The 22,121-nt window shown below is 44.4% G+C and overlaps 1 protein-coding gene across 1 annotated transcript in view; it reads right to left on the bottom strand.

The window, feature by feature from the left end:
- The window catches only part of LOC126263482 (monocarboxylate transporter 12), a 748,493-nt gene that overhangs the window by 55,426 nt on the left and 670,946 nt on the right, over nucleotides 1-22,121 (bottom strand). Inside the window, exons 5-6 of the mRNA XM_049960574.1 lie at nucleotides 15,902-15,991; nucleotides 15,675-15,835 (exon numbers count right to left, since the gene is read on the bottom strand). Of these exons, the coding sequence (XP_049816531.1) occupies nucleotides 15,675-15,835; nucleotides 15,902-15,991 (251 nt within the window). The remainder of the gene's footprint in view (nucleotides 1-15,674; nucleotides 15,836-15,901; nucleotides 15,992-22,121) is intronic.

Below are 22,121 nucleotides of genomic sequence, written 5' to 3'. Positions count from 1 at the left end.
ATGTGCAACCACATCCAGTACCAGTACATAAGATATAAGGGGCAATTTACTTTTTTCAGTCAGCTACTCATGGCAAGTGAGTCTACTGCAGTTCCTGTAGTCTATTATGTCTGTACAGTGGCTCACTTGTCTCCACACTTCACTTCATATGCAAGAAGAAATTTGGTTGTGAGTTGGTGAAGCACTATTAAAGGGTTCTGTTAATCATAAAGAAGAGTGCACACAGTTGTCAGCAATGTCACCAATTTTTGACTGCAAAGGGCAAATGGTTGCTGACGAAAACAATTAATCATTGATAGATTGTGACAACACAGTGTCTTTGCCACAGAGATGTTCACAAAATCACAGTATGTGATTGGCTGAAGTGAAGCATGCACCTCATGTCCACATTAACTGGCAGGGCTCTTCATTCACCTTACCTTGTTTACATGTCAGCTTCAAAATTGCATCTGTTTTGAGTACTGTCTGCTGTGCAATTTGGCTCCTGAATGGTGGAAGTGAGATTATGTGAGAGTGTCCTCCTCACAACAAAAATTCCAGGAACTAGCATTGGTGATAGAGTTTATCAGTGACTAATATTGGTTTCACACATGCAACAAAAGAATCGCCACAGCTAGTGCCATACTGCAGTTACATGTGTGAACTTCCAGTTTTCAGTGGCACAATTTTTGAGATGCAACTTTTGTTATGCCATGAGAAGTTCAACTTTCCTTCACCACTGCTACAAAAGCAAATCATATAAACTTCATATTTGTGAGACCAAGCTCCATATAAATTGCGAGAAATACCCCCTGAGTGTGATGTGGTAGCTGTTAAACTAAAAATATGTTATTTGAAATGCTGAGATCAACAAATTCTCTAAGATTCTAAAATCTTGGAAGAGTGCGTGTGTCTGCAGATGATATTTACATGCAAGCTGTTCGTTAGTTTGCCATAGCAGACAGCATTACCATCTCTGAATGTCTCCCTTCTATAAAAGTGGACCCTGTGTGTTCTTGCACGCAATCTATTTTTCAGATCTGACACTTGGGTCTCATCTTCCTTGATTTAACTCTTTTCACAGCTCTTATGCTGTATCCTATGCTATAACATTAATATTCACTCATCTGATTTCAGCTAATGCCATGCTGAAAGCTGTGCAACTACAAAGAATTTGTGGTGTCCTGTGTGAACGGTAGCTGACAGTGCCACTACAGAAAACTGCAAGCTGTGGCATCACACTAGTTGCATGTGTGAACCCAGTTTAAAACAAAATTCAGAATGTATTTGGTCTTTCTTCTAGGAGAAGACTCATAGGAAAAATAATCTAGCCCTCATATAGCCTTTGCAATGAGTCTTAAAAACAAAGCTTCCATAACAACAAGACATAAAAGTGCTAACTCCACTATACTGATATGAGTGAGGATGGTGAGAGAATTGTGAGTAGTTACAATTTCTGAAGCTAGTAGATGACATCACTGTACCCTGTTTCTGCACTACACAGTCTTCAGCTGTCTAAAGTATTTTCGAACTCTGTAATTTGATGTCACAAACAGAATTGGGATGTGGTTGGCTGCCGATTTACTCACTAGTATGTCCCACACATAAACCACGATTAGCAGATTTTAGCCAGAAAGTCATTCGTGTCAAATGAACTTAAAGCCAATAGGCTTTTAGGACAAACTGACTACCCGTTTTATGTGCTCGTGACATACTTGCATGTAGATCTGCCACCAACCATCTCACATGTGAGACAATAACATCACTTATTATCAGTTGACTGCTGAGTGCAAAGTTTAAAGTCTTAAGTCTGCTGTAGACTGTGAGGGCACAAATCAGGCTAATGTGGTGTCGCCTGCTATAATTGGAAATAACCCACTCAAGCCGAGCTCATTCCCACTATAACAACAGATCTTGTGCTTTTGTTTCTTCCTAATCTCTATATATCTTAAATAAAAAGGTATTTATGTTTTACCTCCATAGACTACGGAAAAGCCTACACTATGCGTAAATAGGAACACAAATAGATAAACGTTTACTACTGAAAAGTGTTTCAACAGTGAAAATGTCAGAATTATTTAACAAGAAAAATAATGTTCAATGTTATTCAGTGCTTAGAAAGAAAACAACTTGCAAAGGATAAAGAACTATTACTGCAACAAAACTAAATTTTTAAGACATGTACCAAATTTTTAAATTGGACTGAAAAGTATAAATTAATTTTTCCTAGCCCTGTATAGGTTCCTAACCCCAACAGAAAATCCTGAAAATTTGCGCTAGTGAATTTATAATAGCTATTAAAATACTTGTAAGATTTAAAATGGAAAAATGGGGCACGTGCATTAGGTAATAGCAAGGAGGTTAACTATTCATGCATAATTGTGTATTGCATGTGCTCCACATTTTTCGTTTTAAATCTGACAAGTATTTTCATAGCTACTATAAATTCACAATCACAAATTTTCAGAATTATCTATATGAGATTAGGAATCTTATAGAGCTAGGAGAAGTTATACTTTTTCATCCGGTTTAAAAATGTGGCACAATAAAAATTTATTTTTATTTCAATAATTATTTTCTGCTTTTTGTCTTGTGTGTGTAAAATTTTGGATTTCAGATACTCTGATGTGTTTATAAAAGAGATGTGTTAAATTTCTTGTTTATCACATGTCTTTTCACCTGATAATATCCAAAATAGAACAGTGCTATACCTACTTCTTGATAATTTATCAGTCTGTTTAATTACTGTTTGCTGAGAAAATAAGATAGTAAAAACATGCGCAGTTGATTTTATATGATTTTTTATAATATTTTTATTTCAATACTAGCTTTATATATCTGCAGCATTGCCCTTGTATGCGTGTCATAAACGTTGCAAACATCCGCCCCCTCACCACTCTCTCTGTCCATCCCCTCCCCCCACCACTCTCTGCTCCTTTCTCCCCCTCGGACCCTTCCCCATGCCACTTATGTCAAAATTAACAGTCGGCCCCATGTCCGCAGTATTTTCCATGGGTACAGGCATTAGAACCCTGATCATGACTGCGTTTTCAATTTGTGGGACTGTCTCTCGGAACCTACTTGCTCACCCATAATGATGCTTTCCTCAAGTTTCCATATGTGATAGAGATGTCATTGATATCTTCCATAAAGACTTTTCAGGCTTTCTCAAAGATCTTTCTCATTGAATGATTGCCAGAAATCTGTTGTCACTGACTGGCAGCCTCCAGATAATGCTTACAAACTGTGACATATTACTGTTTATGCATCAGTTCTGCCAGTGCATCATATACGTCCACTGATTGTGTAGAAAGCTGAAATGGGCTGCCTTTACGGCAACAAAGCTGCCATTATTAACACCTGACTGAGTTTGAATTAGATCATGTAATAGCACTACAAGAAGCTGGGTTTCTCTTTCACCCCTTACCACTTTCTGTCCATCTCGTCATCCCCCCCCAGCACTCCCTGTTCATCTACTGCTCCCTCTCTCTGTCTATCACTTCCTCTCCCTCTCTCTGTTCATCTCCTTCTTCCATCCCTCTGTCCATCTCCACCCCCTCTCTTTGTCAATCACACCCTTCCTACACTCTGTTCGTCACCTCCCCCCCCCCCCGCCCTCTCTCTGACACCATCTTCCTCTCCCACCTCTCTGCCCATCTACTCCCACCTCTCTCTGTACCTCTCCTCCTACCCCTTCTCTCTGCCCATTGCCCCCTCTCCTCTCTCTCTGACCACCTCCCCTCTCCCTTTCCCCAACCACCTTTCTCGCTGTCCATCTCCTACTTGCCCATCTCTCTGTCTACTGTCTCCTTTCTCCTGTTCCCTGACCACCTTACCGTCCTACCTGTTTCTGTCCATATCCTCCTCCCCCTTACTCTGTCCACCTCCTCTTCCCTCCTTTATCTGTCTATAACTTTCTCCCCTTGTCATGGTCGATTTAATCCCTGCCCCTCCTCCTCCCCCCCCCCCCCTCGAAGTACAGTACCATACTACTCACCCAATCCGCTATTCATGCAGCGCAGCTTGGATGTATGCCTGGGCCGCTGAAACATGTCACTTTATGTCACTCCCCAACTGCCGTAAAGATGGCAATATAACTGACAAACAAGTGAGGAATGCGAGGCGCTGCGTCTTCTGAACCAATAACAGCACCACAACAAAAGCCGGTTCCGGAGCCGATGCCGCCTCTTTGCCAGCTTCCGTGCAAACATTGCATGTTAGTGTGCGACCGCCTGCTTTTGTGTTGTGTTATGTTACCACCTCGACTACAGTTTCTGTTTATTAAACAATGTCACCAAAACTATGTCGTCCACCAAGCGACAATCTGTTGCACCGCGGAGTGCCATTAAATAGTGAGGCTTTGGAATTGCTCTGGAGGATGCGTGAGTTTTATGAGCAAGAAAACGAATTTGTTTCTGTTCATAAGCATGTGTCGATTCCTGCCGATAAAGTTTTAGAGCATACCTCAAAGACTCTAGGACTCAGTCAAAGAACAGTTATAAGGAAAGGGGTGCTACTTCAAGACTTACAGGATACTGAAGTAAACAGTGCGGAACAAAGCCCCATTAGGAAAACGGTGTGCTTTTAAAGTACTCCTGGAAAGAAAAAAAAAAAAAAAAAAAAACAGCCTCGTCCAGTTACAGATATTGATTTTTTTCGAACCGATGCAATTAGTCGGCACATTTATAGATATTGTAGCAGGAAGGAATATCCCACTATAGCGAAGTCGCTAATCTTTTACAAAGTTACACGGACGAAAATTGTTACTTGAAAAAGCTTATGTCGTTGCGTCTCGTAGCACTTTCTTACTTAAAATTGTGTCATATGGATAGACGAAACCTGGGTCAACGCTGGAGAATCAGTTGACAGATAATGGACTGATGATACTCCGAAGAGCAGCGGTCATCAACCAACAAGAAGAGGATCCCGATTAATTGCGGCACATGCAGAATCTTCAAACGGTTTTGTGTGTGGACTTCTAGTTTTTCGATCGAGAAAAACCAGTGGCTATCGTGAGGATATGGACCACCCATGGTTTCTACATTAGTTTAAGTATTTGTTGCTCCAGTTTAGTGTTCCGACAGAGTTTGTGATGGACAATGCACAGTACCATTCTGGGATTCGAGACAAAGCTCCTGCCACTAGTGACTGTAAGGAAACTATAGTGCAGTGGTTGTAGGCGAGAGACATTGCTCCGCACATGAGCATGACAAAGCTGTTGTAATATTCACTCGTAAAACAAAATAAGCCAGTGACGCCTAAATATGTTGTATATGAAATTGCAAGCGAACAGGTTCACATGGTAATTAGGCTACCGCCTTATCACTCCCATTTTAACCCAATTGCATTGGTTTGGAGTGATGTCATGGCGCACATTAGAAATAACAACAAGACTTTTACAATAACAGAAGTGGAAAGACTCTTACGTCTACAGTAAGACGCCACCTCATGGAGACAAGAGAAGCACAGACTATTGACGAAATTATAAATGAGAACGAATAATTAATGATTTCACTTGATAATGATGAAGAAAACAACGGCTTTGGCGCCGATTCTGATGATAGCGAAGGAGAGCTGGATGGAATTGCGCCACTGACATCGTAAATTGGTGAGTGTAAATGTATACAGAATTAATTTCTTCGCTCTGCAACCGAGTAGGCTATGCGTGTTTTGCTTTATTTCTTTCTACGAGCGTGACAGCGTGTTCCTTGGTATGCTTATGCTTACGTTATTATACGACGTTTTATATGCAGCTATTACGGTAACAATTTGGAGCGACTTTCATAGATAACAATTTCGAGTGTTTTTATTTCCCAGTTTCATATACACTCCTGGAAATTGAAATAAGAACACCGTGAATTCATTGTCCCAGGAAGGGGAAACTTTATTGACACATTCCTGGGGTCAGATACATCACATGATCACACTGACAGAACCACAGGCACGTAGACACAGGCAACAGAGCATGCACAATGTCGGCACTAGTACAGTGTATATCCACCTTTCGCAGCAATGCAGGCTGCTATTCTCCCATGGAGACGATCGTAGAGATGCTGGATGTAGTCCTGTGGAACGGCTTGCCATGCCATTTCCACCTGGCGCCTCAGTTGGACCAGCGTTCGTGCTGGACGTGCAGACCGCGTGAGACGACGCTTCATCCAGTCCCAAACATGCTCAATGGGGGACAGATCCGGAGATCTTGCTGGCCAGGGTAGTTGACTTACACCTTCTAGAGCACGTTGGGTGGCACGGGATGCATGCGGACGTGCATTGTCCTGTTGGAACAGCAAGTTCCCTTGCCGGTCTAGGAATGGTAGAACGATGGGTTCGATGACGGTTTGGATGTACCGTGCACTATTGCATTCGTCCCTCCATTCATGCCTGTCGTGACACCACTGGAGGCGGGCTGCACGATGTTGGGGCGTGAGCGGAAGACGGCCTAACGGTGTGCGGGACCGTAGCCCAGCTTCATGGAGACGGTTGCGAATGGTCCTCGCCGATACCCCAGGAGCAACAGTGTCCCTAATTTGCTGGGAAGTGGCGGTGCGGTCCCCTACGGCACTGCGTAGGATCCTACGGTCTTGGCGTGCATCCGTGCGTCGCTGCGGTCCGGTCCCAGGTCGACGGGCACGTGCACCTTCCGCCGACCACTGGCGACAACATCGATGTACTGTGGAGACCTCACGCCCCACGTGTTGAGCAATTCGGCGGTACGTCCACCCGGCCTCCCGCATGCCCACTATACGCCCTCGCTCAAAGTCCGTCAACTGCACATACGGTTCACGTCCACGCTGTCACGGCATGCTACCAGTGTTAAAGACTGCGATGGAGCTCCGTATGCCACGGCAAACTGGCTGACACTGACGGCGGCGGTGCACAAATGCTGCGCAGCTAGCGCCATTCGACGGCCAACACCGCGGTTCCTGGTGTGTCCGCTGTGCCGTGCGTGTGATCATTGCTTGTACAGCCCTCTCGCAGTGTCCGGAGCAAGTATGGTGGGTCTGACACACCGGTGTCAATGTGTTCTTTTTTCCATTTCCAGGAGTGTAGTATCAAATGCCATGTCTCCTTCGTCGTTGTCTCTGTTGTTAAAAAATGTACTTTGTTCTATTTACGTACAAGCGTTAACTGTAGCTTAAATTTACAAAACGTACTTCGGAGATGTGGGCGTGTGTTGTGGCAGCTATTGCAACCTCGCAATCGCAGTTTAGCCAACTATACGCGAGATGTCATGTGACATGTTTCACCCGACCGGGTACAAGGTATTATAAAACTTTTTCACCCCTATCTGTACCCATACTGAACAGACCGACAAGAAAGAAAGTTAATATTGCATTGTTATCTAGTTCTTAGCTTTGTTAATAATTTCAAGTCAACAGTTCATCACTGCAAAATTTTTACCAAACAGGCAGATAGACAAGTGCCTTCTAAATATTATCTGACATGTTTGAAAGTATACTAGTGACGTATGTCACCTTCACAGAGTTAGCACCAAATATCTATGGTTGGTTGAGTGGTCTAGCATTAATTTCGTATGGAGACCACTGCGTATAGTTATGACAGCTGACGCCACTTAAGTTCCATGGAGGCATGACTCAAGTGACAAGCACCATAAACCGTCAGTCTCTTAATGAAAACTGTATCAAAATCGCAACAGTATTTGCTGAGATGAATCCAAACATACGGGCAGAAAAACATGACAGGGGATTTTAATTTAGCAATATTTAGAGATTTTGGTGAAGCTCTGATGCTATTTGGAGTTGAGGCGACAGTTTACTTTTCTGGTTTTCCCGCCAGCTCAGAGTACCGATCATTGCCGTGAGATGTCACTCCAAACACCAATTAGATATGGAACAGATTACAATACGTATATTGCACACTCATCATTACAGTAATTGTAAAATATGTACACAATCCTTCCTTGTGAATCAGTCTGTCTATTAGTGAAAACTATATGAAATTCCTTACATTAGTCACCGAGACTGACCTTCACTTTTTTTATGAGTCATCAATCTTCTGACTGGTCTGATGCGGCGCGCCACATACAGACAGAAAAACGCATCGAGGGGACTTTCATTTAGTAATGTGCATAGACATGTTTTGAAATTTTTGGACAACACATTTCATATTCCTTCAGTTCTCATGAGTGTAGAGAATTTACCACATGACCTTTCTCATTAATTTTGCTATAGTCATTAATAAATTCTATCATTGCTTCTTCCTACATTCTGTTACTATAACTAGTAAGTCTCACAGATCACACAGCGTTGATGCTGAAGTCTAAATGGGAACGATCACTCGTGGCAGGCGAGGTAAAGCTTGTTTTACAAAAGCGACTTTCTGGTCCAAATCGCCTGACTGAAGTATATGTACTTTCTGTGCCTGTGTGTTAATCAGCAACCATTCACAACGCGAGTTTGTCTGTGACGCCAATTATCTATAGATTGTGCAGAGTTTGAAGTTTTAAATTTCCGAGTATGCTGCACACATTGCATGTGCAGATACAAAGGACTATGACAGCATTTGCTACCGTAGGAAGCTAGCCTGTACTGGTCGATCCCACTCCTATTATAGAAATGGATTTTGTGCTTTGGTTTCTTCTTTATTTTCGTTGCGTTGTTTGCTCTGTTTTCGTTACACGTTGAAAAGTTAGAAAGGTCTTGTAAATTTTCCTACTAGTGTCCTCCTACAAAAGGAACGAAATATCTGAAAGCAAGAAGGTAATTTGTATTTCACAGAGGAAAGCCTACACTATGAGTAAATAAGAACGTAAAGAGATTAACTTGTTTTAAAGAAAATTATTTCAACAGTGAAAAATTCAGAATTATATGACGAGAAAAATTATTTTCTATGTTATTTGGCACTTAGCAAGAAAACGAGATGCACTGGTTAAAGCAAAAAGCGCTGTTCACTGCGTTCTAGATATTGTCTTACAGGCCACCCTGCTTACAGTCCACTAGAGAACGACCCCACCGATAGAGTGGACAGGAAAACCAGAGCTCTACTCAAGGAAACAGGAAGGCTTGAGAAGGTTGTCAAGCAACTGAAAGCTAAGGCACCAGTGCCACCTAGATTATGCGTTGCCCAAGGTCCATAAAGAGAGTATACCGTTGAGTCTTATTGTAAGTAATATTGGTGCAGCCACTTTTCCTACAGCCACCCACCTTAAGAAGATGTTGGCACCGTATGTGGGAAAGTTCGTCCACCATATCCGCAACTCATCAGACTTAGTGGAACGTTTCAAAAACCTACGAATCTCTAACAAAGACATCATGGTCAGCTTCGATGTTGTGTCTCTGCTCACTAGGATACCACTTCAGGAACACTCGATTCAATCAGTGGAGCTGAGTTGGACCTGTTCAAGCTTATCTTAACGTCGATCTATTTCCTATGTGGAGGCCAGTTTTATGAACAGACTGAAGGTAGTGGCGAATCTGTTTATGGAGAGATTCGAGGATGAGCCACTTACGACCGCCACCTACAAGCCGACCTGTTTCTATAGGTACGTTGATGACACGTTTGTCATCTGGCCACATGGTCGGGGAAAACTGCACGAGTTTCTTGATCATCTGAACTCGAGACGCTCTAGCATTAAATGGTTAAAATGGCTCTGAATACTATGGGACTTAACTTCTGAGGTCATCAGTCCCCTAGAACTTAGAACTACTTAAACCTATCTAACCTAAGGACATCACATCCATGCCTGAGGCAGGATTCGAACCTGCGATCGTAACGGTCGCGCGGTTCCAAACTGTAGCGCCTAGAACTGCTCGGCCACTCCGGCCGCCCCAGCATTAAGTTCACAATGGAACTAGAAAATAATGGTCAACTTCCGTTCCTGGATGTCCTTGTGAAAAGGAAGCAGACAGCACATTAGGCCATAGTGTGTATAGAACACCTACACACACACCGACTTATACCTACAGGCTGACAGCTGCCATCATCGAGGACAAAACATCATCGAGGACAAAACACTGTCCGACTCAGACAGCTTGGCAGCAGAGTTAGAACACCTACAGCAAGTGTTCGCAGACAACGGATACTCAGCACGGGACATCCGCAAGGTGCTACATTCCTCCAGACGACCTGATACTGAGGGAGAAGAACAAGAAGAAGAGACCAGGAGGGTAGCCTTTCTACCGTATGCAGGACCTACATCTACTAAGACCAGCAGAATACTGAAAAGGCACAATATCAAGAGTTTGTTCTGCCCACCAAACAATATGAGGACGCTTCTTGGAACAGTTAAGGATGATCTGGGATTGAGAAAACCTGGTATCTACCATATACCTGGTGAATGCGGTATGTCTGACATTGGCCAGACCACCAGGATCGTTGATATAAGATGTAAAGAGCACCAAAGGCATACTAGGTTACGACAAGCCACTAAATCGGCAATAGCAAAACATTGCTTGGAACTTGAGTAAACCATGAATTATGATAAAACCAGGATCTCTTCTCAGACCCCCAAATTTTGGGACAGCGTCATCACTGAATCGATCGAAATCAAGATGACAGAGAACTTGATAAACTGGGAAGCTGGATACCAATTCAGCACGGCGTGGAACCCGGCTTTGGACCTATTACAAAACCAATGGAAGAAAACACAAGACCAGGAGAATGAGAGGAGCGCTGGAGAAAGTCGGAACGGTCAGCAACAGGAAACGTAGCCTGTCGACAGTACTAGGAACGCGCCTGGCGGTCGCGGACCTAGTAGGATACGCCATGAAACGGCCGCCACCGGGGAAAACAACGGAAGTGGGCGCTGACGGAGGACGGAACATCTGGCGACCAACCGACACGGTCCCAGCGGGAGCGGACGGCGTAGGGAACGCCAGACACCGTCCAGACATAAATGCGGGACACGACCAGCCTGTCGTTAAGTCACAGGAAGCACCTGATGAAGACGCCGAGGTACGACGTCGAAATATTGTGTTAGATAAACGCAGACCACCGGCAGTGCACCCGATTCAACGACATGTCATTATCTAATGTGTTTGCAAGTAGATATATTCTCGAGGAAATAAATGTATGCCTTCTGAAATGTTTGGATGACGCTTTTCCTATTCTTTCTGTTCCCAGGAGTGTAAGGAATTTACCACGTGACCTTTCACAAGAGCTTCCACTATGACTTTGCAAATTAATAATCTCTATTCTAATCACTTTTTCTTACATTTTGTTACTACGAGGGATGCGCAGAAAGTAATGCATCACATTTTTTTCTTCAACAATTCTTTATTGAACATAATGAGAATTACACACACGAAAGAATGGTGTTTTATCTACACACCCTAATTTTGCACGTTATCTAAATCCCGTTCTATGGTCTTTCTCCAGTGCGAAACTAGGGCGTGTATGCCCTGTTGGTACCAGTCCATGTCATGGCGGGGGAGCCAGTGCTTCACTGTGTGAATCACCTCCTCATCGTCCTCAAAATATCTTCCACGAATGGCATCTTTTAATGGCCCAAATAGGTGGAAGTCCGAGGGGGCTAGGTCGGATGTGACTGCCGTTGACGGTCTCCCCGACCACTGCAAATCGTAGAGCTTCGCCGAACTGCCTTCTGATGAACTCACATTCCGTGCCCAGTGACAAGCTGTACTTCTGTCGAAAGCAGATGCTCCACAGACTTTGCACAAGCGTTTGTGAATATTCCCACAGTTTCTTTCTCTTCAGTGAGAAATTCAATGACGTCACGTTGCTTGTAACGTACATCACCTACAGACGCCATTTTGAATCTGTCCTGCAGCTACGCTATCTGTCGGAGGTGACGGAAACTTGGCGCGCTCACCCAGGAGACTTCAAATAATACATACGTAGCGTTTCGCATTCGTAGCATTGTTTTCGGCAGAGAAAAAAAGCGCAGTGTATTACTTTCTGGGCAGCCCTCGTATATTTCGATTTTTTTCGTGAAAAGGATAGTCCCTCACAGCCTCACTTTCATCGATGCCAAACTTCGCAGCCGACAGCTGTCACGATCATGCTCATAACTCAAGTAATTTTGGCGCTGACGTGTAAACATAAATGACCACTCAAACCAGACGAGATCCGCCTCGCCTATCGCATCCGTCTCCTCTCCCCCACGCAGATCCTCTACGGCCTTATTCCGTTCCCGCACCTCCTTCTTTTCCTCGAACGGATACGGATCCTCTACACCTCCCGCAAACTTGATCCCCCTCACCCGCTTGTCTCTCTCATCCTCTCCCACCCACGTCCGCTGTCGCGCCTGCGTTCCCACATCCCACCTGCTCTGCATCTCTCCACTCTCCATACCCTCGCCCAAGGTGGCTTCCACCAACTCCCCCTCCCTGATGATGCCCTCATCCCCTCCATCTACCCCTACTACCAACTTTGATCCTCCTCTATCGCACCCTGTGTTTTTTCCCGAGGGCACCCTATCTCCCTTCTCTCCCTCCTCCCTCCTTCCTCCCCCCAGACTTCCCCTACCCCCTACCTTCTTTCCTCCCCCTCCCATCTCCTCTGCCACGGGCATCTACACACTCCCCTCTCCCTCCTCCCCCCCTTTTTTCCCCTTTTTGGCAGGCCCAGGACTCGTACACGTACAGTGAACTTTCGCGCGCCGGAGATCATCGCCTAGTGTTTGTGTGTGCCGTCGTGTTCCTGCTCAAGTGTTCCAGTGTTTACTCGTTTGTGCTCCAACGTTCGCGTGTGTCAGCTGCCATCTCTGTGCGTGCCCACGTGTCTGAACATTTTTATTTTGGACTCTAATCCCGTGAACGGCTCTGTGTGTTTTAATTTTGTATGTCCCCGTTTGTATATCCACCATGTCTGTTCTGCGATTGTCTTCTTTTGTATCATTAGTTTTATCTCTGACCGAAGAGCGGCGTAATATGTCGCTGCTGGCCTACATCTACATCTACATCCATACTCCGCAAGCCACCTGACGGTGTGTTGTGGAGGATACCTTGAGTACCTCTATCGGTTCTCCCTTCTATTCCCGTCTCGTATTGTTCGTGGAAAGAAGGATTGTCGGTATGAATCTGTGTGGGCTCTAATCTCTCTGATTTTATCCTCATGGTCTCTTCGCGAGATATACGTAGGAGGGAACAATATACTGCTTGACTCCTCGGTGAAGGTATGTTCTCGAAACTTCAACAAAAGCCTGTACCGAGCTACTGAGTGTCTCTCCTGCAGAGTCTTCCACAGAAGTTTATCTAACATCTCCGTAACACTTTCGCGATTACTAAATGATCCTGTAACGAAGTGCACTGCTCTCCATTGAATCTTCTCTATCTCTTCTATCAACCTTATCTGGTACGGATCACACACTGCTGAGCAGTATTCAATCAGTGGGCGAACACGCGTACTGTAACCTACTTCCTTCGTTTTCGGATTGCGTTTCCTTAGGATTCTTCCAGTGAATCTCAGTCTGGCATCTGCTTTACCGACGATCAACTTTATATGATCATTCCATTTTAAATCACTCCTAATGAGTACTCCCAGATAATTTATGGAATTAATTGCTTCCAGTTGCTGACCTGCTATATTTTAGCTAAATGATAAGGGGGTCTTTCTTTCTATGTATTCGCAGCACATTACACTTGTCTACATTGAGACATTGAGATTCAATTGCCATTCCCTGCACCATGCGTCAATTCGCTGCAGATCCTCCTGCATTTTAGTACAATTTTCCATTGTTACAACCTCTCGATATACCACAGCATCATCCGCAAAAGGCCTCAGTGAACCAACGGTCCTACAACACTCCCCTGCGACACACCTGAAATCACCCTTACTTCGGAAGACTTCTCTCCATTGAGAATGACATGCTGCTTTCTGTTATCTAGGAACTCTTCAATCCAATCATACAAATGGTCTGATACTCCATATGCTCTTACTTTGTTCATTAAACGACTGTGGGGAACTGTATCGAACGCCTTGCGGAAGTCAAGAAACACGGCATCTACCTGGGAACCCGTGTCTATGGCCCTCTTGAGTCTCGTGGACGAGTAGCGCGAGCTGGGTTTTACACAGTCGTCTTTTTCGAAACCCATGCTGATTCCTACAGAGTAGATTTCTAGTCTCCAGAAAAGTCGTTATACTCGAACATAATACGTGCTCCAAAATTCTACAACTGATAGACGGTAGAGATATAGGCAGGGCCGGCCAAACGCTGCACAGTGTGGAGACGTGCGGAAGTGCTGCACATGTGCGCACATGTGCGACAGCGACATCTGTTATTTGACATGTGTCCTAAATGAACGGCGGCGGCTCCACTTCCCTGTTCATGTGGTACAAGCAAGAGCGCAACATACCCAGTCTCGTTTACCCCTGGTAACCGTAACCTTAACAGAGAAGTACTGAAAAATGGTAGGTACTGTGAAAAAGCAAAGGACGGGAGATCTATGTTCTCAGTCGTCTAAAAATGACTGGGAACTGCAATTCTTTTTTGTAGCCGTTGGTGAAAACTCACAGTGTTTGCTATGCCGCCGAATAATAGGCGGCCAGCGTAAGTTTTCAATTGAAAGACAGTACAACACATATCACAAAGACGAGTGTAGTGTACTCAAGAGTAAAGAACGGCAAGCAAAATTAAATGTCCTTTAGAAAATGGGTGAGACACATCAACTCGATTATCATATCTCATGACCAGTGATAAACGTGTTTGGATTTATTCCTTTCATAATTAAAAATTATTGTTTACTAACTGTGCATTAGTGCCTCATTCTGCTCCATGTTACATTATTATCAGGAAAGTTGGTCATTAAACCGATTGTTCCAATGTATAATTACATTTACGGTTTTTTTAATGTGTGAAGGGCTACGCTCAGCTGAAGTCGATAAAACGTAACATTCATCTAATTGTCGGTTATTATGCAGATTTCAGACGGAGCTGATGAAAGATGTAGCAATAATGGTATTGAAATAACAGGTGATCATCGAGAGGTCTACGGTTATCATTCTGTTCAGAGGTCAGTGAGACAGAAATTATGTGGGTGTAACTGAGGGCACCGAGAATTAGTTATAGGAAACCTTGCATTAGTTTAATGTTATTTGAAATCATGAATAAGGTTCACTGGAAGTCGCTAAGTGCTCTCTTTCTTAAATACTAGATCAAAAACATTACTCGTATTTACGTGCCGTCAGTCAAGCTGTCTTAATAAAAACCCACGGTTGTTCACTGTATTACTTCTCTTACTGGGTTAAACTGTTAACATAAAAGTAGACGTCTCAATGAGTAGACTGTGACAGTATTTTAAATGTTTAATACGCGAAATACCGTCCCATGGTTGGCTTGCAAGCTGTGGAAAGAGCACTAGAATGCGCCGGTACAGAGTATCCCAGCAAGTGGATAAAGCGAGATCTGTGGGTAGAAACATGCACTACATGAACGCTGACGGCTGCGGCGTGCACGCTGTGACCCGGAAGTTGCACATGTGCAGGAGCACCGCACGGGTGCAGAATTTCTGGCCGGCCCTGGATATAGGTCTATAGTTCTGCACATCTGTTCGACGTCCCTTCTTGAAAACGGGGATGACCTGTGCCCTTTTCCAATCCTTTGGAACGCTACGCTCTTCTAGATACCTACGGTACAACTGTATCAGGTGTGGAATCAACAATAAAGAAAAAAAAAAAAAAAACAGACGAGACCCAGTACAGAAACGAAACGCCAGGGGCAGTTTCTCGAGTAGTCGAGACAAGGCAGTCACTCGTGCAGCCAGACGTGGGCGTACCTGTGGTGCAGCGGGATGTTGTGCAGGCTGCCGCTGTAGAGGATGTCCTTGCGCTGCATGAGCCCGCCGGCGCTGGGCGCGCGCCGCACGCCGTGCAGCTGCTGGTAGTGCTGGTGGTGGGGGTGTGGGTGGTGGGGGGCGGGGGTGCCGGTGCCCAGCAGCTGCAGCGCGGGTTGCGACTGCGCCAGGCGGCCCGCGCGCGCCGCCGCCGCGCCGCCCACCAGCGCCTCCGCCGAGCCCGCGCGCTGCATCATGGGACGCTTCTCCTCCGCGTCAGCCGCCTGCTCTTCCGCCGACCTCAGGTTGCCGGTGGTGATCTGCTCAACACACCGACTTCTTACTGGCTCCGCTCTCTCGTCAGTGTCCAGTATCAAAATAAACTATAAATTTCGGGGGTAAGTCACAATGTTTTCATTACTGAGCCGTCCTCGGGGAAGATCTGTTTGGATTCCGCAGAAATATTGGAACACGTGAGGCAATACTGACCCTACGATTTATTTCAGAAGCTAGATTAAGAAAAGGCAAACCTACGTTTCTAGCATTTGTAGACTTAGAGAAAGCTATTGAGAATGTTGACTGGAATACTCTTTTTCAAATTCTGAAGGTGGCAGGGGTAAAATACAGGGAGCGAAAGGCTATTTACAATTTGTACAGAAACCAGATGGCAGTTATAAGAATCGAGGGGCATGAAAGGGAAGCAGTGGTTGGGGAGTGAGACAGGGTTGTAGCCTCTCCCCGATGTTATTCAATCTGTATATTGAGCAAGCAGTAAAGGAAACAAAAGAAAAGTTCGGAGTATGTATTAAAATCCATGGAGAAGAAATAAAAACTTTGAGGTTCGCCGATGACATTATAATTCTGTCAGAGACAGCAAAGCACTTGGAAGAGCAGTTGAACGGAATGGACAGTGTCTTGAAAGGAGTCGAATTAAGTCGGGTGATGCTGAGGGAATTAGATTAGGAAATGAGACACTTAAAGTAGTTAAGGAGTTTTGCTATTTGGGGAGCAAAATAACTGATGATGGACGAAGTAAAGAAGATATAAAATGTAGACCGGCAATGGCAAGGAAAGCATTTCTGAAGAAGAGAAATTTGGTAACATCGAGTATAGATTTAAGTGTCAGGAAGTCGTTTCTGAAAGTATTTGTATGGAGTGTAGCCATGTATGGAAGTGAAACATGGACGATAAATAGTTTGGACAGGAAGAGAATAGAAGTTTTCGAAATGTGGTGCTACAGAAGAATGCTGAAGATTGGATGGGTAGATCACATATCTAATGAGGAGGTATTGAATAGAATTGGGGAGAAGAGGAGTTTGTGGCACAACTTGACGAGAAGAGGGGACCGGTTGGTAGGACATGTTTTGAGGCATCAAGGGATCACAAATTTAGCATTGGAGGGCACCGTGGAGGGTAAAAATCGTAGAGGGAGACCAAGAGATGAATACACTAAGCAGATTCAGAAGGATGTAGGTTGCAGTAGGTACTGGGAGATGAAGAAACTTGCACAGGATAGGGTAGCATGGAGAGCTGCATCAAACCAGTCTCAGGACTGAAGACCACAACAACAACAACAACTGAGCCGTGGTAAAAATTGCTGTTTTGAAGAGCGCGCCGCAGGGCGTAGTGTGAAGCAGTCGCCCTTTGTTTTTGGCGGTGGCGCCGCTGTGGCAATCGCAGCTTTGGTGTCTCCCTCTGGTGGGAAAGGGGAAAGGTTGCCTGTTGACGTGCATTTAAGGGGCGCTATGAGCTCGCTAGTCGGTCAGTCTGGGTCAGTCTCTCGTCCGCATTTGTGAGGCAGTTGGTGTCTGTCTGTCGTCCAGAGTGCTACTAGTACGTCTTTCGTTCGGATCAACCTTTAAAGCCGGCAAAATGAGAGTCTTTTCACTCCGCCAGTAAGAGAACTCAGCGAGTGGTCGCCCGGTCGGAGCCTAAGCCGTCGGCACACGGAGCGTGCATCCGAACGTTGAGCGTTCAGCGTGCCGAGTTTCTGACGTCACAGCGTGGAATAGCACGTTCGAGAGTCTTTCCGAACGTGCAGAAGATACCTAGCATGCCAGATATTCTGAGCGTGCGTCTGAGCGTTGACCATTGAGATGGCGGAACGCCACCTACGTCACACGCACGCCGTCTCCCTTCTGTACAGAGTTGTGAGGCGCCATATTAGCATTCATTTCAAGCCTATATGTATATATACCGTTCCGACCACCAGAAATTTGAGAATCCTGCAAAACCCGTTGTTAACTGTGTGATTCATTCCAATAAAATAACGAGAAACATCATATTCGTGGCAAAAGAATTATTGTAACTTGCGTATAATGAGAGTAGGCTATTTGAAGGTAGCAACATACTTAAGATCCACCCAAAACGCATTGTTCTTGATAAAATTTGTTATAATTAAATTTCAGTTAGTAACATAACTACGATTAAGGTTTTTAGCAAGTGGTAAAATACTACGAATTGCAATGAAAGGTGTGATGTTGGTTTAGCGTAATGAATAGCGTCACTGTCCTATTTTGAGGTTTTTGTTGGGGCGGTGGTTCGCGTCCTCACACAACCAATTTTTTTTCGTGACATTCGCGTTTTTATTAGGTTCTGATACTTTATTATTAGTTTAATAGAAGTATAGACTATAATATTTGATGTTATGTAAATACAAGTTCACCTTTTTTTGAGGGGTGACTTTGTTCGATTGGCTTGATCTACAGGACTACAGGACACCTTGCGCTACTTGTGTAATGCTATTTTGCTCCTTCTTCTTTTACGCTTCGTAATTCACGCGTTGCAAAGATTCTGCTACTGGGTAGGAACTGTGATCAAGTAAGACTGACCTTGAGGTTTTGCTAAAATGTGGGAATGATGAAGTAATGTTTATCTCATGCGGAGAAGTATTCCAAATTTGTAATGCACTTTTTGTAATGGAACATTTATAAGCCTGTGCCCTTATTGATTGGAAATGGTACTTTCCTTTTCGTGGACGACGGAGGAAATGTGCGTTCTAATGGAGCTAACGTGGGAATTTTAAGCGCGCCCGTTGAGTAAACAGTGTGATTTACGAACTAGAAGCATCCCTCAACTGCCGCTGTAGTGCGTTGCGATCGCGTATACCACGTTGGGGCCCACGTACCGTATGCACAAGTCGCATCGTTCCTGAGCGTTAGCAGCACGTTGAACTTGGCACGCTCAACGTTAACGTTCGACAGCACGGTCCGTGTGCCGACGGCTTTAGTTCCTGCATCTGAGTCTGCGCGTTAGGACACCAGTATGCTCGAGTTTGCTCAGGCAATGGTCATTGGCGGTTGGATCGATCGGTTGGTTGGTCGCGCACTGAGACACGAGATGACTTGTCCGTCTTGAGCGTCGGCGCATGTGAGGTTGCCACGTGAGTCCAGTGGGCCGTGCCGTATAGCGAGGGGTAGTGGCTTCGCGGTCGACACGAGAGCAACAGGAGAAAAATCGTTCAAATGGCTCTGAGCACTATGGGACTTAACTTCTGAGGTCATCAGTCCCCTAGAACTTAGAACTACTTAAACCTAACTAAGCTAAGGACACACACACATCCATGCCCGAGGCAGGATTCGAACCTGCGACCGTAGCGGTCGCGCGGTTCCAGACTGTAGCGCCTAGAACCGCTCGGCCACTCCGGCCGGCCTGAGAGCAACAGGAGTCAACCCACGACATCGGTCTGGCCAGTGCGAGCTGCGACGCCGTGAGACGGGAGATCGGCGCGCCTTCCTGCGTCCGTTGAAGCGGCTGGTAGCGGACAGTTCGGGAGAGCGATTTCGGGGTGCTGCGCCAGGTCTTCTCGAGAAATCGCAGTTTATTAGAAGTTAAGTGATTGGTGATATGTTGTTTGATTTACTCTGGTTAAATTCTACTTGTTTACTTGGAGAGGTCACCAGCCGTTTTGCTTTGGGGTCGTCCAACCATTCTTCTCCGTTTGCCCACCTGCGGGAATTATAAATTGGGTGGTCCGTTTTTCCCTTGTGAAGTAGTGGCGGGTTAGAGCAACCTACGGTTCAATCTACCGTACGTTAGTAGCTGCCTCTGTCATGTTTGTCAGATTTGGTGTGTTAACGAATTTATTGCTTGAAATTTAACGGCCTAATTCCTGAAATATGCTTGATCTTGCCTATCATCTTTAGAGGCGGTATCTGTGTACTGTAGGGCATCTTAACTTGTTTGGCCAACCGTGTAGAATTTTATATAAGATTGAATTTCATGGGCTTTCATTTAAATGATCATTTTAGTATATAAAGTTGCCACCCTTTCACCGTAAGACTTTTCTTAGAAGTTAAAATCAAGTTGCACCTTCGGTGGCAAAGTTAATATTGTAATTGTTAGTGTTTTGTACCATTTCCATCCCTCCTACGAGGGTGCATAGTTTGTGTGCTTGTGTAAATTGTTTAAAGTAATCTGGTGTGTCGAAGATTTTCACCAGTGTAGTCTTTCAGAGGCTGTTGTGAGCGGTCGTAACTACGGCCATATCAAAAGGGAGCGGCAAGGTTCTCTGCCCGAAAGCTCATACGGTCAAAACTTGTTTGTTTCTGCCTCTGAATAAATTGTAACTTGATATTTAGAGGGTGTTTTCCGATTATAATTTTAAATCTGTTTCTTAAAAAAAATACTTTTAGGCACTATTAAAGTGAATAAAATTCCCATTTGTTAAAAGGAATTTGGTTATGATTTCATCAGTTACTCCCTGGCAACTACTTCCATGCTTACATAGTGTCATTAAATGTGTTAATGTTCTTGATGAATCGCTAGTAAATAAAATAAATTCTTAAGAATATTCTTTGAAAATAAATCACGGTTCAATTACCACTCGAAATAATGAATGGATGATTTGAAGGTGTTACCCGTTCAGTTTACAATTGCCGTTTTAGCTGGGCGCGCTGCAAACTGTTGACGTGTGCTGCTATTGGTTGTTTCGGATGACGCGCGAACGGTATAACTGCGCTCAATAAAAGTGTAACAGGGTTCGTGAACTGTACTTCGTTTATATGCAGCAAAAAAAAAAAAAAAAAAAAAAAAAAAAATATACATTGTACTAACACATTCTTGTACAAAAAACAATCGAAATGAACAATAATAATATTAAAATGTTGTTTTACGGTAGAACAATACACCTATGCATACGTTTAGGAGACAACGGTACAGTCGATTTTAGTACACTCTTCTACAGGAGAACGTAGAAAATGAAGAAAAAATCCTGTTGTGTTACGATCTAATAACTGAACCGAACGCGTAATACATTTGCTATTAAACAGAGAATCGTGCGAAACTAAAACTGTTGTCTTTGGATCTAAAACCTCGGTTGGGCGAGCAGCAGATGAAAATAGATTCCCTGTTAATACATTATTCTACAGGAAAGCATAAGAAATGAAAATGAAATCGAAATTTTTGTGTACGATGTAATAAGTTCATCGTCAAGTGTCTCTTTGAAGTTCAATAATAACAAAAAAAAAATGGTTCAAATGGCTCAAAGCACTATGGGACTTAACATCTGAGGTCATCAGTCCCCTAGACTTAGAAACTACGTAAACATAAACTAACCTATGGACATCACACACATCCATGCCCAAGGCAGGATTCGAACCTGCGACCGTAGCAGCCGCGCGGTTCCGGACTGAAGCGCCTCGAACCCCTCTGCCACAGCGGCCGGCTCAATAATAACACTGTCAATAGCTTTGTCCATCAGTGCGTCTCTTTGGCAGTATTCGTCCACAATGGTTTTTATTTTATCACACCCCTTCTTCCAGTCGTCTTTCGTAATATTCTGTATTGCAGCCATAGTCACTTGTTTAAGTTGGAAAAGAGTAACGCTGCTGATGTTGGTGGTGGTGGTAAGTTCCTACGGGGTCAAACTGCCGAGGTCATCGGTCCCTAGTCTTACACACTACTTAATCTAACTTAAATTAACTACGCTAAGGACAAGACACACACACTCATGCCCGAAGGAGGACTCGAACCTCCGACGGAGGAAGCCGCACGAACCGTGGCAAGGCGCCTGAGACCGCGCGGCTACCTCGCGCGAATGCGGCTGACGTTGTTCGATGAAACTTTTTGTTTCATTTAATTCCAGATTAGTTCAATGGGCGTCATATCACAGTTGTAGGGTGGAAAGCGTGATACTGTAGACAACTTCCAAGAACTCCGCACAGAACGGAATTTTATGCTTAAATGATGTAATATCTACCCTACGAGAAGAAATGTTAGACGCTTGATTTTCGTGAACACAATGGTAGGGTGCATTGTCTAATACCACAAAACTTCCACCTGCAATATTTGGTATTAGGCGCTCTTGAAACCATTTTATATAATTTTCACCGTTCATTTTGTTATGATAGTCTTCCGATGGTGATCTCGAATCATAGATGAACTCTGCACGCTCAATGAACCCCATTTCTTCTCCCGTATGGACCACTATTGCTCTTTATCCGGAACTTT

The sequence above is a fragment of the Schistocerca nitens genome, chromosome 6 (assembly GCF_023898315.1).
Source record: "Schistocerca nitens isolate TAMUIC-IGC-003100 chromosome 6, iqSchNite1.1, whole genome shotgun sequence".
Lineage (NCBI taxonomy): Eukaryota > Metazoa > Arthropoda > Insecta > Orthoptera > Acrididae > Schistocerca > Schistocerca nitens.
Note: the sequence above shows the minus strand (reverse complement) of the source record. Positions and strands in the feature narration are given on the sequence as shown.